Source organism: Cylas formicarius, unplaced genomic scaffold (assembly GCF_029955315.1).
Source record: "Cylas formicarius isolate icCylForm1 unplaced genomic scaffold, icCylForm1.1 PGA_scaffold_3__17_contigs__length_32017465, whole genome shotgun sequence".
Classification (NCBI taxonomy): domain Eukaryota; kingdom Metazoa; phylum Arthropoda; class Insecta; order Coleoptera; family Brentidae; genus Cylas; species Cylas formicarius.
In genome coordinates, this window is record NW_026844326.1 from 6722720 (window position 1) to 6742123 (window position 19404).

At 33.4% G+C, this 19404-nt stretch overlaps 2 protein-coding genes across 6 annotated transcripts in view; both read left to right on the plus strand.

Moving 5' to 3' along the window:
• LOC132700154 (serine protease persephone-like) overlaps positions 1-4070 on the plus strand; it is a 33962-nt gene extending 29892 nt beyond the window's left edge. The window contains exons 7-12 of one of the 4 annotated variants that reach the window (XM_060667303.1): positions 1-190; positions 818-915; positions 1945-2111; positions 2702-2904; positions 2961-3127; positions 3180-4052. In XM_060667303.1, coding sequence (XP_060523286.1) covers positions 1-190; positions 818-915; positions 1945-2111; positions 2702-2904; positions 2961-3127; positions 3180-3341 — 987 coding nt within the window. In that variant the 3' untranslated portion in view covers positions 3342-4052. Of the gene's footprint in view, positions 191-817; positions 916-1944; positions 2112-2701; positions 2905-2960; positions 3128-3179 lie in introns of all 4 variants that reach the window. The other 3 variants (XM_060667307.1, XM_060667305.1, XM_060667304.1) reach the window with 3 other exon arrangements.
• A 13638-nt stretch (positions 4071-17708) lies between these two features.
• The window catches only part of LOC132698959 (integrin alpha-PS1-like), a 298569-nt gene continuing 296873 nt past the window's right edge, over positions 17709-19404 (plus strand). For both annotated transcript variants that reach the window (XM_060665306.1, XM_060665307.1), the window contains exon 1: positions 17709-18035. In XM_060665306.1, coding sequence (XP_060521289.1) covers positions 17845-18035 — 191 coding nt within the window. In that variant the 5' untranslated portion in view covers positions 17709-17844. The remainder of the gene's footprint in view (positions 18036-19404) is intronic.

A 19404-nucleotide genomic window follows, 5' to 3' on the forward strand; every position in this document is an offset into this window, starting at 1 on the left:
GTCGTTTGTTGCCCACAAGCTTTGGACCGCAGTCCTCTTGTGGATTCGACCACTACGGACCAGGGAGTTGTCTGGACGGACAACGAAATTCCTAGAAAAGATCCGCCCAAGCAGCGTAACGAGACAAATGACGGAAGTACGGATGTCGATAATAAAGGAAGGATCAACGCTAAACGAAAATGCGAGAAAGGTATAGCTATTCTATGCTGGGTGATTCATAAAGAATGGTCAATCTCCAATGTGCCTCATACAAATGCTTCGGAGATATGTTCTCATTTTGAGTTTTTATGGTATAATAATAAAAATTTGCAGTTTTAAAATTTCTGACATAACAATTACGAATTGGAGACTTATTTGGACTTGATGCTGGACGGCGCTAGATTCACTGCAGTATTGAACATGATGAAAGTTTGAAAGGATGTTCATTTTTTTTTCAAAGAAAAGTTGTGTTTTGGTTTTTGATTTATTTGCATTTAAAACGAAAGACGAAGACGAAAAGACGAAAAGCAAAGCAATAAAGAACCAATATTTAAAAATAACCATATTGACAATGGTAATAAAAAATTTCAAATTTTGGAACTGTGTTTTATTGAGAAAATTTCTGTTCTCGGTTTGAATAGTTTGTAAAAATTAAACAAATTATAGGCGAGCCGGTAAATTTTGAGGAAATAACTGCTAAACCGATTTGCTTTTCTTAAAATTCGGTAAATGGATACTTAGACATGTCGAGCATAATCAGTATTTTGGTTTAGATATTGTCCATTTTTTCTTAACCATCTCGTAGATTGCTTGGCTTTGATAAACTGTGTCTTTCCAGCCTGCGAGAAGTACATAAAAATGAACGACATTAAACCCCAAGTTGACTTCCATATCATAGGTGGCGAAGACGCAAGATTGGGGGAATTTCCCCATATGGTATGTGAGCGCAATTGTTTGCTAATAATTAACAGCCCGAGCTTTATTAAATAATCCCTTCTTTAGAGTCAAAATTACTTGGTAATGAATCTAAAAACTGTCGCCAGTTCGTATTCAATGAGTATGATGATGTAACATCAAAATCGTGTTAAGTTGTTTAGTTGCCTCAATAAATAAAATTTTATATTTTTTAAAATTCTTGGCTTCAAAGAGATTAATGATTGAATGCACCAAAGTAAATGTACACTAATAACTGGTAGTAAGCTAACTAAAACTAAAATTAGAGGTGCACAAAAAAAAATTCCAATTTGCAATTTTTTCCCGTTTGTGCAATGTCTTGCAATGCTAGTTTTAATGGCTTTGACAAACCCATATGTAGTGCTCTGTAATTAATTAGTAGCGAGATAGTAAGCTCCTAAAGTTTAGTTCTTTAAATTGTTACATCTCTTTGGCTCAAGCAGTTTTTGAAGTATAATGTGTAATAAATTCGGTGACAGGTATTGCAACTTAAAAATACCTTTAAAAATAGAAAAAATGCAATTTTCCTTTTAATTGAAAAAGCTTATCTCGTGCGATAAATCGTTCATTTTGTAATAAAAAATGGAACCAGGCATAGGATGTACTTTTTCTCTGGCCATATAAAAAAAAAAGTTGACGTAACGAAACTTCAGATATAAAATCTAAAAATACCGTCATGTAGTACATTCAAAGTGCCAATGAGAAAGTCTTATTAGTTTTTTGTTATATCTTCAAATAAAGTCAGAACAAAATATTGTCAAACTTCCGATTTTTCAAGTTTCTAAACAGCAACTTTTTCCTAATTTTTCTTAGGCCTGTATCTCCTAAAAAGTACCAACTTTCACATACTTAGGATCCTTATTTTGCACATACTCTTTATAGATCTCTTATAGATCTAGTTTAAAGTGGACCTGATAGTCCTACTACTCCATCTATCTCTTCTACACATAATTAACTAATATAGTACACTAAGGGTAATAAAACGTAACAACTAGTGAATTATTGTTTTAGGCGGCTTTAGGCTTTGAGGCAGACGACGATTCAGGGGAAGCGTTAGACTGGAGATTGTGTGCCGCATCGCTAATATCATCAAAGTTCTTGCTTACGGCCGCTCACTGTTTCGTAAACACAAGACGACCGGTTTTAAGAAAAGTCAGAATGGGCGTTGTTAACTTGAGGTATACGTTTTCCCAAATTCCAGTCTAATTGACCCACTCAATATTGGGCCGACGTTTTGATATGAATAACTTTATACATGATAGGTTATATGTTTTTTTTTACATTTTTTTTTTCGCTGACCTGCAGGCAATCATCCTGTTGGCTTCTTCAGAGAATAACTGAAACTGGCTCGCATTCTATTCTGTACTTGCTTATACAGCGTGTTTTAAAATACGTTCATTAAAATAATGTGCACAAAGGAAAACGTGACTTTAATGAAATGTCTAATTGCTTTTGGCCACAATTTTTGGTTGTTTTTCTTAAATGGTTTTTCCCGGAGCAGAAATAGTTGCAGTACCCACGAAAAAATGTTAAACTGATAACTGTCTACACAAAAACGTACCTCGTGACGTCACTAACAGTGTTTTTAGCGGGAAATTATCCAGTTCAAAATTTAATTATTTATTACGACTTGAATATTTCACTTGAGGAATTATTTGCAATAATGAAAAATCATTATCGAAAAATGTTAGCGCCATAAAATCATGTATGGCGCATTGGTTAAATTTTACAAATAGGGAAAAAAATGAAGGTCTCCTCGTGTCTCTAGAAGAGATAAGGTGCCTCCCGAGGATTACGATACGCTTAACACGACCATTCATCCCAAATACAATACCCGCACCAGGCACAACGATATCGCGGTAGTGGAACTCTCAACTCGAGTTAAAACATCCCAGTACATTCAGCCAGCCTGTCTCTACACCGAAGATGATGATCCTCTGGGATTAATTATCTCGGGATGGGGCCAAATAGGTAAGAAGCCTTTTGTAATCGACCGTGGAGGTTGAACTAAAACTCCACATTTGTAGTGGCCGGAATTGGTGACGAAAGGGCGACTCAACTCCAAAAAGCTACACTGGCGCCTGTGTCGATCAGTCAATGCAATATAACGTTACTATCTAAATCGATCGGCACCAGTAAGATTATCGTTGCTTCACAGATATGTGCTTGGTCGGATACTAGTGATACTTGCCAGGTGAGTGAAGGTAAACGATGCAAGTGTTTGAGAATAACAGGCAATGTTTCAGGGCGATTCTGGGGGACCGCTTCAAATTCAGAAAAAGGACGGCAGTTATGCTATCGTGGGCATAGTTTCTTATGGAGCGGGTTGCGGCGGAAAAACTCCAGGAGTATACACGAGAGTTTCCAGATTTTTAAATTGGATAGAGACGGTTGTGTGGCCGGATTAATAAATTCGTGTTTGTCGCCCCTAGGTCTTTTATTCCAATGAACTTAGAGAGTGACAATTATATCACATCATAAAGTGTGTGAACTAATAAATGCACGTACTTCGGTGATAAGGTGCGTGAGGCCAAGAGGATATCTTATGATTGATGACGAAAGGGGTTGTAGCTTTGGTTAAGGTTAATGTTAATGTTTATTTTAATTATTTTTAGTTTCCTTATATTTAGTGATTTTATTGCATCCTCGCCTAAAAGTAAAGTTTATCTAGTCACGTAAGTTATATTTTACAACAGTCTACAAACAAAAAGTATTCTAGGGTAAGATCCGTAGCAAATATTTTAATTAAATTAAATTTCTTTTAGGCCGAAAAGCTTTTATTATTATTGTCCAAGATTTGTAAGTTATTTGTTGCAGATTCATAGTTATGATTCATAGAATATTTTTGGATATTTTTAGTTAATAAAAATTAGGTAATCTCAGGACTAATTTTAGTAAGATATTTAAATAAAAAGTACAATACCAAGCAAGTATTATGTCAAAATTGTATATGAATGTTAGCACAAACTACGAAGGACAATTTATTTAAAAAAACAATTTGATGTTACAAGAGGCTAAAATAGGCGAATATAAACAAATAAATTATATAAAAAGCAAAATATAAAACCTGTTAAGTTTTCGCCATTTTAAATAGGAATGTCGCTACATAGTTTTTTAAATACATTTTATTATAAACAATAAATTACTTTTAGTTAGTAGGTAAACCATAAACTAATTAATTCTACATGAGAGTCTTTAAATTTTTTCCTTTAAAGCTCACAAAGTTCACTTTCTGAATCCCGTAAAATTGTTATGGGCTCTATTGTATTAAAAATGGCTTTGTTATACCACTCTAAAATAATTTTGTTGGGATGGTTTTTTTTGTTTGTAATGCAGCTTAATTCCACATGGCAAAGCCATTTTCATAGCTATGAGCGTCTCTTCCGAACTGTGATCTGGGCCTTCCAAATTGCAAAGTAATTTTTGTTTTAACCCCCTAATACATATTTCGCTATTCATATCGCCATAGTAAGCAAACAAAACACCAAGCTATCTATTTATCTATATATCGCCGAGTGGTCTTGTTAGACTTCTTATTGAATTATCTTGCCAAGACTTTTTGCACTCCCTTTAGAAAATATACCACGAAAATAACTAGACTAAATTCAGTTCGAAGGAATAAAACATTGGTTTGCTCCACAAGATATCTTCGGTAATCATCTGTTTTTGATTTAAAACCTAAACTGGCAATACTCTCTGCAAAGAACTATCGCTAATAAAAGCAAGTTCTTGTTCCTTAATCCTTCTATTTAAAGTTGCTATTGTGACATGTTTTTCTAGAAAAAGACAATGAAATTAATCATCATACACTGTCTTCCATAGTTTTGAATGATTGCTTTGACTATACATTGGATGCACCGTGTCTTGTATATTACATTTAACAACAAGACGAGTATGGGGAGACATTTAAAATGTGGTTAAATATTTAAGAAGTACGAGACTGCTACTCATATTTACTTCATTATTATTCTTAAAAAGATGTTTTTTTTTTAAAACATATTTAAATGAAAAATAGCAAACAATTTATATGACAAAATATAAATAAAATGAAATTAGTCATCATATACTATCGTGCTCTTGGATAGCGGATAGTGGTAATAAAGGTCCTCCTCCCTTATCCTCTTGTTGAAAATAATTTAGCAAAGATACAGCTAAAACTTGCGACTGAGAGTTAAGCGTTTCATAGCAAACAGTTGTTTAAGTAAAAATTAAAATAACGGTCTGCACCATCTCAAAAGTCTAAAGATATTAAAAAACAAATGTCACAAAATGTCACAGAAAGGCAAGTATGGGGAATTAGAATATCTTGCCAATAAAAGAGCTTCCTAAGCTATTTTTGGGGCTTGTTTTGACGATCTTTATAATTTTTTTATATATTTTTGAGATCTTAAATTTTTTTAAAGAATTTACAGAATAAACATGCTTACAATCATAAATAACACACAACTTATACGACAAATTGAATTAAAAGCCGGAGCACCAAAATATAAACACAAGCTAATGAAATACCACAAACTTTCCAGTTTATGCTTTCAAAACGTGTAACACCTCGAACTGACAGCAGTTTAACGATGTTAAAATTTTAATAATTATATTAATTATACTACATCAACTTTATTTCGGATTGTATGACAAATACATTACATAAAAATAATAGGTTATAACAAACACACAGGAAATCGGCGCACTGTAATAATTAAACAGTATTTAAAGACTACAGAAAAACATCTTTTATGTAACTATATAACTTTTTTTATAATTTATCGTTTATTAATATGTAAGGTTCTCGTATTATATCTGCGAAACATGTGCAGTTCGAAGTCCTTTCGATTTTTAAAAAATAATATCAATGCTTCATAAATATATAAACATGTAGTAGACATGAAGTATGTCAACTTCTTGGTTTCAAAAGTTATGAAAAAATAGAAGTAAAGATTCTTAGGATGCACAATTTAAATTTATTTTAAAATACACAGGGTGCATCAAAAAAGCGTGACATAAAAAACATACGTTTTTTTTTTTAAATGGAACGCAATATTTTTTAATTTTGTTTTGAATTCTTCAACTTTCTGATTAACAACAAGACATAACTAAACGTAATAGTTTTTTCAATATTTTAATTTGTCTAAAAAAATACAAGTAGACAATATCTTCAGCGTTTAGTGACAAATAAAATGTACTATTTTTTAATTTTGATTTGAATTCTTCAACAACAGACAATCTCTTCAGTGTTTAGTTTACTTCAAGTTCAAGATAGTTTCAAGGTCAGTGATTCACAAGTCCCAATCTATCGTTAATCGCACCACTATGAAACATATACCATCCCTTCTACAAGGAACTATACCAAGAAGTTGTAGACCATGATATTGATTTGATTTTGTAAGCTTCTGCACCGTTCTAAATGAAGCAAGACAGGCCGATTCAAGTGTTTTGTCTAAAATGCCGAATGATTTGCCTCAACTTATTTAAGAAGTTGATAACATTGAGATCCAACAAATGTGGTTTCCGGAAGATGGAGCTCCTGCGCATTACCATTGAGAACTTCGAGTATTTTTAAATAATCATTACTGGCAGAAATGAATTAGTAGAGTGAATTCATTATGTTAAAGATGCTGTTTATGTGAATCCCTCTACAACGTCAAAAGATATGGAAAATTGGATTTGGGACGCTTGCAGGAGAATAACACTGTCTATTCTAAGGAACATCCAATGAAATATACGAAAAAGACTAAATATATGTATTAGAGGCGTATATTTTGAACATTTACTGCATTTAAAGTAAGATACTTTCGAAACCAATGAGATCTTCTTCATGTACCGTCTCCACTTCGGAGGTTGGCTATCATCATTGCTATTTTGATTTTGGAAGCTGCGGCTTTAAATAGGTCAGATGATGTAACATTAAACCATTTTCGTAGGTTTCTAAGCCAGGATATTCTTCTTCTTCCAATAGATCTTCTTCCCACAATATTTCCCTGGATTATGAGTTGTAAAATTTCATACTTTGGTCCTCTCATGATGTGGCCGAGATATTGCAATTTCCTTTCTTTCACTTCCTGTAGGATCTCTACACCTTTCCTCATTCTTCTCAGAACCTCCACGTTGGTCACATGTTCCGTCTATGGTATTCTCAATATCCTACGGTATGCCCACATCTCGAAGACTTCCAGTTGCCGCTCACAAAACAGGTTGAGGGTCCAAGCTTCCACGCCATACAAAAGGACCGGGAATACATAACACTTGAGCATTTGAGTTCTCAGATCTAGGCTCAAATCGCGACTACAGAGCAGCTTCTTTATCTTCACAAAGCTGCACAGGCTTTCTGAATGCGGATCTTTATTTCCGAAGAATAATCCACATTGCAGTCGACACTCGTACCCAGGTAATCATATCTCTCGACTCTGTCCAGCTCTTGGTTTTCAACATACAGATGTTCATGAAGCACTTTGGTTTTGGTGACAATCATGTACTTGGTCTTCTTAACAGTGAGTGTCAGAATATATTCTCGACTAGTCTTGACGACATTATTTAACATATTCTGCAGGGCTTGCATGTTTTCGGCGAGAAGTACTGTATCATCTGCGTAACGCAGATTCAGTGGAATGCCGTTAATTCTTATCCCAGCGGTATCATTTTCGAGCGCTTTGAGATAATGAATTTTAATCTTTCGTTGACTTGAATACCCCTCTACAACTCTCTCTAAATTTCATTTTTTTGGAGATACTAAGAGTCCTCTGTTGAACCAGAACATTTTCTATATCTGACCACTAACCCCTCTAATAGATAATTCCATACCTCATGCGTGGCAGAAAGTTTGCAACATAATCAAAGACCCTAATCCTATAAAACATTGAATTTAGCATATAATCAATATATTCAGACCAATCAAGAAACTCGTCAATTTGTAAATATAAGAATTTTGTGTTCTTTACAATTTTCTTTACCTACCCTGAGGAGTAGTGCTTTTCAAGCTCTACGTAATTTAGTTCTAAATACAATTAAATTCGTTTTGTTCAATATCAATTTATTTCTTAGAAACCAGTCATAAGCCCTTGCAAAAATATCGTTATCTTTATCCCTAACCTAGGTGAGACCAAGCAGCTGGATGTAGTGGGTTTGTGACACGGCGTGATATAACTTCTAGTGTACTTTATATTGATGATTACAGATTTAGAAATGATCGTGATCTTAGGGGTGATGGCGTGGCGTTTTATATCAAGAATTCATTTAATTGCAAACATATTGATTTGTCAATGTTCGGGAATCCTTTCTAGCAGTTCTGGCTGAGAAGAGATTTGTTTGGATTTGTCGTAAACCAGAGGAAAATTTAGTACTAGTAGTACTTTTAGTACTAATACTATTAGTGCTAGTAGTAATGATTTCTAAGAAAGAATTGATATTGGACAAAGAAAGAACGAATTTAATTATATTTAGAACTAAATTAGGTAGAACTTGAATACCACTTGGCCTAACGGTAGGCAAAGAAAATTGTAAAGAACATAAAATTCTTAGATTTACAAATTGACGAGTTTCTTGATTGGCATGAACATATTGATTATTTGTTAAATTCATTTTTTTTTTGGAATTAGAGTCTTTGCGAACTATATGATTATGTTGCAAACTTTCAGCCGCGCATGAGGTATGGTAAATTTCTCGAGCTCATCGCTTTGCGAATTCTCTCGTGCCATATTCTTTTTGGTCGCCCCCCTCTTTTTTTTTCGGTGATGTGGCAACCAATTTATTGATTGTTTAGGGAATCTTTCGTCGTTCACACGCTGTACATGGTCGTACCAGATCAGTTGTTTTCTTTCGATGTCAGTTATGATTGTATTTCGAAGTCACATTTGTTCCCGAATTCATTTCTAACTCTTTCTGATCCTCTAAGTGCACCCATTTCCTTAATTTTGATTACTTGTCTAAAAATATGAGTTGCTTCAAATAGTTTCACCCAACACGTCTTATTGACCATAGCAACACATTGTTAGTTATTCTCTTGATGTTGTAATTGATCCAGAAGTTATATTAGCATGGGTAGTGTATCGGATCACTGCTTAGTAAAATGTTACTTAAATGTCACGAAGCTACCTGCCCCTACAATCTTCAAATTTTGAGTACAACAATTTTTTTAATGACCAAATTAACTGGGACATCATTTACTCATACAGCGATATTTGTGATATGGTCCGACTTTTTACAAATTATGTCCAATCATTTGTGAATTAGAAAACATGTTCATCTAAAACTTAAAAATTCGAAATAACAAAAGAAGGCGCATCTTGCGTTGGACTAATATTCAGGTTTTTTCTAGATAGTGTGCCCACTCTGCTAATAGTCACTTTCAGGTTTCAGAGGTTTGCCTCGACAAAACTGAACAAATTTATCGCAATGCTAAAGAAGTTGATGGACTTGTCCCTTAAAATATTCTTTTAATAATAGTATAAATAATTAGATCATGTCATTGAGTGGTAGTTGACTATTGTTATACCAACAGCTAAGAACAGTGACCTTGATGAGCTTTCTCACTTAGGGCCTATAAGTCTCTTGCTGGTTCTTTCTAAGATTCTGGAGAAAGTTATGACGGAAAAGTTAAGCGACTGTTCTTTGCCGAATTCTATAATTCCTTCCACGCAATCGGGTTTTAGAGTTCAACAGATCGCAACAACCACCATATTAAAAGTAGCTGATGATATATGTACCGCGGATGGAGGCAAATGTAGTTGTCTAGTTCTTCTTGTTTAGAGTAGAACATTCGTTATGGAATTAGGCGAACTGCTAGATTAAGGGTACACATAAAGGAAAAGTTGTCAGACTTCCAGTATGGTTTTACAGATTTTACAGAATTTGTTACAAATATCATGGCATCTGGGGCGGGGACAGATTTTGAAAAAGCTTTTAACAGGGTTCATCATATGACTATAACATTAAAAGTAAGTAATTTCTCCTTATTTAAGGGCTGGTGCCTGTTATTGTAGCCTCATTTATCACTATGTCTCAGTTAAAAAATAATAGTTCCGATCCATTTCTTATTACATCTGGGCGCCAATAGGCCCAATATTTTTTTTATCATTCATAAATGACATAGAACAAAGTATTAAGCATTCAAATATCTTGCTGTGTTGACGCTATGAAAATAGACAGAAAAATAATGAATGAAAATGTTTGTAGGTTGATGCAAGAAGATATTAACCTTCGTTGTACCGCGGTCAAAACGTTACGAAGAACACCATGTGGGGTACAATTGTACCCCACTCTAATTTGAACGCTCTGTGATATTTTATGCGACAATTCTCGTAGATATACACTGTAACAACAAAATTAAGTCCACAAGAAATTTTCTTCTGCTGTCTTTGCTTTTTGATTTTTCGTCTGGAAATTTTGCACTCCATAAAATAAATGCATTTAGTGCCGCGACGTCTAATAGCTGTCCAAAAATTGCCATCGGCCATCTAATCTTTTACCATTTTATCGGTAGTGTGTGCCGTTTTATTATAATATAGTATTATGTCAGGCTTGTACTTCATATTTTCTCCTGCAACAGAATATGATGCTCCGTAGACAACATAAGGACAGCTTTATTCTCGTTAGGCACATTGGACACAACTGTATGTTGTTTCCGAAAAAAAAGTGTACCCCACATTAAAAAAAAAAATTGTTGACTTTTTTGATGCACGTCATAACTAAAATATACAGAAAATGGATCTCTAAATACTAGATGACAATAAATAAAATTACGGAACCCTTGTGTAAAGTTTTTAAAAAGATATAAGCAAAATTGAGTTGTTGGGATACATTTGTACCCCACACGGTACGACGAAGGTTAATAACATATTTGTTAGATTTTAATGTCAACTCTATGTCCTTTACTGAGGTAAAAAAGTCACTTTTCTTTGAATGTAAGTCGAATAAAGTTACTATTACTACAAAAAAGTAAGTAATCAGAAAACACTCTGCAAATTTTTCATCATAGCCCAGTACACCACTTACACGAAGTACACGAAGCTTAAATACACTAGCATAATTTCGTCTCGTTTTTATACTTTTTTTTTTGTTGGTGTGGCAACGAATTTATAAAATGTCAACATTGCACAACAGAAGGGTTCCAACTCAGTTGCTGGACCTTTTTAAAATCATTTAACAATGCAACATTGAGGTCGGTATTTTTTAAGTGTCCGAAATAAAACACGATTAAAAGGCTCAGAATCTTTGCCATCAAAAATACACCTAGAACGAATTACCAGGTGAAATCCCCAATCGTGACACCTTACAATCAATACCAAAATAAAAATTTATTCCAGAATGTTACCAATGTTCTAACGGACCTCCTGTCTCTTTCGGAAGAGGCAACTATCTTGCCATATTGTAGGTAGTGGTGCTTAGCAGTTAAAATAAATTCAAAATTTCGTTGAAACGGTTTTTGCTCTATCTCCTACGGGAAAGTGGTGGGAGGGTGTGGAATGTTTTCGGAAATTCAAAACAATAACGTTAGAATAGCCGAAGCTGTTTTGCAAAAAACTTGGAGTTGTTTGAATGAGGCTCTTCTTAAACTGTGAGCGAATTGCCGCTAGAGGGCGATTCGCTACAAATAAATCTAATTTTCTCAAAAAAACTGAATGCCACGTTTTTTTTTTCAAGTATACGCTGAAAATGAAATGAAGTTTGAAACTTACTTCGAATGACGATGTTATTTAAAAAAAAACACTCACAAGATAAAACCATTAATATAGGGTTAATGTAGGGTGTTTTTTTTTATTCCTATTTGCGACATTTGATTGCACTTGTTTTAATGAGAGCTGTACAGTCAGCTATTTTTTTACAGCCATATAAATATAATCTTAAATTTATTTTAAAACAATGTTGACAGCAATATACAGGACAAATAATAACATGTATTGAATTAATTTTAAACAGAAGTCTTGGAAATGTGGTGTTAAGTGCTATGGATATCGTTTTTATAGGAAATCAGTAATGGAAAGATAAGAGACCTTAATGTTTCCACAGAAACTTCCACAAGCTACTGTAATACTGTTTACAATCTTCTGGATTACTCCTGTGTCGGTTGCTGTTGAAGTTTTGTAAATAGTAGATATTTAATTGCTAGCTGGAAGCAACCATAGAATAATAATGCCTTCCTTATAGCGTATACACCAGCCGTATATCACACAGCCCATTAACTTTGTTATGGAGGATTTTATATAATATAACAATACTGGATGACAATCGTTTAAACATTGAACTTGTCAAGCATTCTCGATTCTTTGTGACGTTATTTCGCTTGTAGAAATACAATTTTGTGTCAAGATTACGAGTGAACCAATAGGCAATAGAGTCATGAACACAAGTGCAATGTCATAAAAAAAAAATCAAGAATAGTAGAGGACCAAGATTAGATCTTTTACGTTACATTACATTACATTATATCCAATTACACTTTTTTAATGTATTGGCTGCAATAAGAAAAAAAAAGTCATTGTTATTTGCACCTACAAGCAGGTTGCTGTCATCCGCATACCATATTATGCTCTCTCCTTCTGACTTTGTTATGATAAATAAACATTTTTCAACCTTTTACTAAAATATGGAGCAGAAAATTTTTTTATTCTACTGCCGCCCATCAAAATGATAAATTTCATCTAGTGTTGCCGGTCTTAAAAATATGAACTAGGAATTTAGTTTTTTTTATTGGAAAAAGACTTTTTCTAGCTTCTCTAGTCATCCAGTCACAATATTTCTACCGAAAATCTCATCGCATATTGACCAGATTCATTTGGTTTTATTATCAGAAAGTTTTAGCCTAGTGTGACATGTGTGAGATCGTTCCGTTTTCAAAACATTATATTTTCTCCTGTATTCCAGTTTATATATTTAAACATCATGTTTTCGTTTACAATCTTTAATCTCAACATTTAATTTTACGCCCCTAGCATTTTTCATCAAGAAAATTCATAAAAGGGTTCCACTCTTGATTGACATCCTTTGTTTTCGTCATAACTACATCCTACTACTTTTGTTCTTTTTGGCTAAAAATAATACAATTTTCAGAACAGTGTGTGTGATGGATGTGTTTCTACAGAAGCACACCGGGTTCAGAAGCGTCGAAAACAATACACACTATAGTATACTAACAGAGTGTATTACTATACGTGAAAAACAAAAGTACAAATTGCATGGACTGGTCCAGCAGATCGAAATCGAACAAAACAATCAAATAGCACGTCAACACAGTTCGTCCCCTAAAAAGGAACTGGCCAATCCGCGCTCCTTCGCTGACTTCGTCTCCGACAATTGGCAATAGAGGGCGCTCCGCACATCACCACCACACAGTACACTCCGACCAATTTTTAAACCATCACATGTGATAAGAAATAAAAGCATCAACTACGAGAGTGTTTCTGTATTCACAATTAACGAAGACGTGAAATTAAGTTTAATCTACGTTTATTTTCTCTATGCATGTCTATGTTAAAATCCCCGGCAATAACATTTTTTTGTTATTTTCCTTGTAAATATCTAAGAGTACCTTTCCTAAGCAATATAGAAAAAGGTTTATACTTCCTGATGGAGGTCTATCAATTGACCAAACAATTAACCGATCGATCGAATGTCTACCTTTATCAGCTCTATCGCTCTCGTTTAACCGACAACCTGTACTCGATTTTGGTTTAGTTTTTTTTTTTATAAAAACCGTTCTAATTAATATTCTCTAGCATAGTGGTTCAAATCATTTAGCTTTAACTTCGTGTAGTTTGAACATTTCAAAACGTTTTGAGTACTATCCGTCACTTTGTGTTCTTTTCCACACTTGTGACAACATTGTTTCTCGTTTTTTCGTTGTTTCGGGACTTGGAACATTGTGCCAAATTATAGTCTTCCTTTTTTTCTTTTTTCCCTTTTTTCAAAAACCATTTTGAGGTAGGTCATTCGGACATTCTAACCAAGTTGTTCAGTTTTTCTAATTCCTCAAGGAAGTCTTCATTTGACACGTCCTTTTGAATTTCATTTAGTTACCACATGGGGTCATTGGTTTAGGACCTCTTAATTTTCAGATATTCTTGTCTAACTTTTAATTTTACTTGCTGATCTTTGCCAAAATTTTTCACAATTAAAGTTCCGATTTGGGTTTGCTTGATACTTTTAAAAACCTTTTCCAATATTATCTTTAGTTTTATTTAGTTTTTTAAAAGAAGGTTTAAAATAATTTGCTCATTGCCATTAGTGGTGTTACCGTCATTATTTATTATGTTAAAACAATGGGTTGAAGAACATTTAGACGATGTAAAGGAGGACTGTAACGAACCAAAAAGAAAGTGTCATTTGAATATGTGCTGCAAGAGAATCCTTTTTGAACGTAAAATGGCTGTGACTTTTTCAGCAACTTAACTTAGCCTGTTGGAATATTCTCCAAAAACAACAAAATGGCTGCAGAGCTAGAGCCAGAGTGGTTACAAATCATGCCAGGGAGAAGAGAAGAAACTTCTCGGTGGCCTGGATAGACTACCGAAAGGCATTCGATTCCGTTCACACTCTTGGCTCATTTGCTTTTGCTTAGCAATGAACCAACTCAGAACCATGCTAGAGTCCACACAGTCCACAGAGTACAATCTAAAAAGGCAGCCACGCAGTCACCTAGCATATATGGAGTACATCGAACTTTATGCAGCAAATGAAGTGCAATTAAAAGTACAACCAGAACTTCTGCGTTCGTAGAAACTGTCAGAATGTCCTTTGGTATGGAAAAATGCGCATTTAGCAATATCAAATCTGTCAAAATGAGAGACTCCCAAATACAGTTTTAGCAGACCTGTCCCTGTTTTCTCCTCTGCCAGTTGATGAAAAATATATTGGGGCCTTTCAAACATTCAATATCGAGTACTCCGACGTAAAAAAAAACAAGTATAGACTGCAGAGCTCTAGTCACGTGCAAAGGTTGAAGCAATAAACTCATGGGTGCTTCCAGTTTTGACTTACAGCTTAGGAGCTCTACAGATTTGGATCTACAATCGAAACTCTTCAATGAATAGGCATTACATCAAAAAATCGGGGTGGAATCAACAATTTATTCCTATTCCTCATTTGAATCTTTTGAACAGTGAAACGAAATAATAATTAATATAGTTCTGCCGTTCCCTTATAGTAAACCAGACGCTTTAGGTTATGTAATTCGTATTTGTTGTTTATATAATTACAATCATACAGTAACAACAGAATCTGTTGATATATTTTGTGTTTCAATTTTCGACTAACCTGGACCGATATGATTTATCGTCAGACGATATACTCCCCTACGAAATATAGTTGTCCGCGCCATGGAATTTATTTATTTAATCGCTACAGTAACCTAGCAGACTTGGTTTACATATATTAAAATATTTTATAATCATCGTATCACATACCACAACACATTTTACAGTTATTACAAATTTGAAAAATTTTGATACAATTTAATTAAAGATTTGAAACGGATGGTGGCTTGAGATGAAAAGATATGGGAAGCAATAAAAACACAACATGTAACAATAACAATTTTCAGTACTTTGGTCAAAATTGACATTAGAAAGTTACATTTCAGAAATTTAAATTTATAATAATAATAAATTCTATACTATTATTATTAAAGCTCCCCCTGTTGTTTAGCCAAGCAAAAACTTGGCTATGATATTGAAATGCTTAAATTACTATAAACTATTTGTTTAACTAAGTAGGAAGGCGCAACCTCTTCTAAATGCAAAAATATATTAATTAACATTAATTTTTTTTATGTGTTTATATATTCCTATGAATTACACTTGGTACATTTGAGGCATATTCGTAAATACAGGCACATGACAGAAATACAAAAGAAATTTCATGTACCGTACAAAAACTTGTAGGAATTCAATTGATTTCATATACCTTTTTAAATATGCTTTGATTTGAAAAATTTAAATGTTTTTTTGGTTTTGTTTTTGTAATTTTCTGAAACAGCTAAATAAAATAGTTTTTATATTAAGAATCCTGCCTTCCAACAACTAAGGGCGCAAATAATATAAAATATACAAATAGATATATAATAAATAAATATAATATAAAAAAAAATTAAATTGATTGCGGAAAATTACCAAAACGCTGAAAGGCTATCAAACATTTAACAGCAAAATATGGATCTTAGTTTACTTAAGCAAATTTTTGAGAAACAAGGCCAAAAAATTCTGGAAAACATATCAGAATGAGGTATACAGGGAATTTCATAAGGGATGGGCAATTTCTAAACTAGAGGTAGGGGTGGTAACATACAATTAAAATAAGAATATTGCCAAAAGTTAGTGCATGTTCCATACTCATATTAAAATATTGCCAAATAAAACTGCATATAGCGTAGAAAAAAAAACTGGTCACAAGCGCAAATATTAATAATCTCCTTTTTTTTATAATTTCAACTACTGTGGCAAATAATTCAAAAAAATTAAGTGAGATTTTTAATATTTTAGGGAAACACAGATTTTATATTTGTTGCAACGATATTTAATAACCCTTGAAAAATTCTTTTTAAGTTGCCAAAAAAAAATATTTTCAGTATCTGACAGAAAACTGTAGGTATAAATTATTACTAATTGAAAAACATAAAATCCTGCTAAAATAATCGCGGACATCCGTGATATAAGGAGAGAGTTTGAAGCAGACATTGTGACGGTCCAAGAGAGTTAATATTATCTGAGAAAGCAGAGTTAGTTGTAATAGGTGGAGATAATTATAAACCAATGCGTGAAGCAGTAGATATCTTCAATGGACGACATCCAGATAAACAAATTCATTATTCCTGAAGACCGAATGTTAAGAGTGTCAGTGCAATAGGAATGAACGTCTTCAAACTGTTTGTGATGAAGAAAATCTACTAAAAGTACTTCAGTTAGTTGTTGAAAACGTCAGAAGATCTGCCCAATAAATTTCGAAATATAAGGATGTCAAGTACCAATCTAAGATGGCCTTTCCTGTCGCCAGATATCACCCCATTTTTTTTATTGATATATTTGAAACAAAAAGTTTATTTAATAATCTTGAAGATCTTGAAAATTAAATAAGACTTCGTCGCAGAAAAATTATACCAAATGTACTGAGATCAACCGTTAGGTAATTTTATGATGGTATAATTACATCCATCAAAGAAGCAGGTGGACATACAGAACCGGTTCGATAATTTTTTACCTCCCAAATATGTTTTTATTCGTAATTTGTTCAATAATTATTATTATTTATCTTAGTAAGTTATTTAAATTAAAAATTTTGCAATTTTAATAACGATTTCTTAATACGCCCATTATAATTATCAATGTTTTGACTAATTAAACAGAATTTTCAAAAAATGTTTGAGTGTTATTAAATATCGTTGCAACAAACATAAAATTTGTGTTAATTTTACAAATAAGATGGAATTGGAAAAATTTGCAAAATTGGTTTGATATTGAATAATTTAATAATAAAACCATTAATTTTAAGAAATAAGGAAATTATTAATATTTTTCGAATAAAAAACCTTTGTTATCTTTGTTTTGATATTAAAGCATAACGTTTAAATCTAAACAACATTCCTTAGTTGCCCAATTTTTTCAAATAAACTATTGTGCAGTTTTCGTATTTTTTGCCCTACCCTGTGTGCTAACACACTGCAGATGGATGTATTCTTGACAATTCCCTGCGCCCAACAACTTTTCGGTGGACGTGGCAACGTGGGTCCGCCTTCACACAGAAAGCTCGTTCTCGCGGAACTCCAACATTTTTGATTAGTTGGCGCTGAATATCCGAAGGAAGAGCGTGTTAGACACCACGTAATTTTGACGCTCGGAACACGTTGTCCACAAATCGCCGGCATGAAACTCGCGCTTTCCTAAGCGGTTTTCGAAGTTTTAAAAGATAGTGGAGTAACATCGATAATAAAAAATGTTCCATAAACTGTTATTGGTGTCATGTTTATTAGTACCGGCTCGAAGGACCGTGGTGGATTGTTTTAACATAGAAGATAGGGACCCGCTGGTAAAAAAAGCTCCGGATGATCAGATCGGGAGCTACTTTGGATTTAGTGTCGCCCTGCACAAGGCTAGAGAGGATAGCTCGTCTATAGCAGACAATTGGTGAGTTTTTAAGTGGTTTAATTAACCTGTAAATCCATGAGTCACGCGAATGTAGGTATCCTCGTTTTTGAACTGGAAACCAAGCTGCCATTTATTGCCATTTGTCACAATTTACTATTAAGTGACTCATGCTCATTTGTTTCGATTTTCTTCCAAAAGTAAGTCATTGTCATTGGAAATTATTTCGGTTGTTGAACTTTGTGCCGGCGTCTAATGATATGCGCGTTTAAACATTACACTTTAATTAGTATTGGTTTATTATATTGCTTGATTAACATTTTTATGCTAGTCCGTACGGGTCTTTTTTGAATGGAAATTTTATGTTAATTATACGAGCTCGCGATATCGTATTTTTATTGTTTTAGTCGGTATTTATGTTAACGTACGTGGTTTTGGCGTTCGAATGCAGTGTAAAGTATGAAATTTAAATTATTTGTTGTTTATTTGACCCGGTAGGCCAACAAAATCTGATTGCTGCCCGAGCTTCGGCACACTTAATAAAACCCTACTCTTCCGCGTAATTAAATACAAAAACATTCGAAATGAGTCAACGCATATGACTTCAAAAGATTATAAAATTTTTATTAACAAAAAAAGCGGAACAGGTGGATTTTTTTATTTTCTATGAGATTTTCAGTTGGAAAATTGTACCTACATTACTTCGATTTTGAGTAACTTACACTTAAAGCTACAAGAAATGGGGAATTGAATATTTGTATTATTTTTACAGTGGACACTCTCACACACTGCTTGTGCCTATCCTCTGTGCTTGTTGGCTATTACATTAGTCCAGATAAATTTCTTTACTGCTGATGTAAATAGTCCATTGTCCTAGTTTTTTTTTCATTTTCCATGTTCCATCATTTGGCTAAAGTATCCCAATTTTCCGGTTTTAATAGCTTCCATTTCTTACTTATGATGAAATATTCTGAGCACCTGGTAGCACCACATCTCGAAGACTTCTAAACGTTTCCGTAAGAGTCATTTTTCTTTTATAGATACAAGTGTTAAACGCAGAAACATTAAAATACACTAGATACGTCAGATTGGACATTTTGTATGGGATCTATCTATCTATCTAAAGGAAAATGCATATAAATATCTAGTACCGTTTCAAATTCATAGATTGCATATGTTTAAAAAGTCGCTGTAACTTTCTTCACATGATAAATGGTGTATTCTATGAAATTTAAGTTATTTTATAAGTTATTAACTCCATTTTCTTTATGGGACAAGCTGTATATTTTTGGATCATTGAAAAGAACTTAATATTTTCTTTCATAAAATATAGCACAATTGATATTTTGCTTCTTTGAAAAGATAGCAGTTATGAACTCATGAACTAGGTAATTGTCAAATTATAATTGGG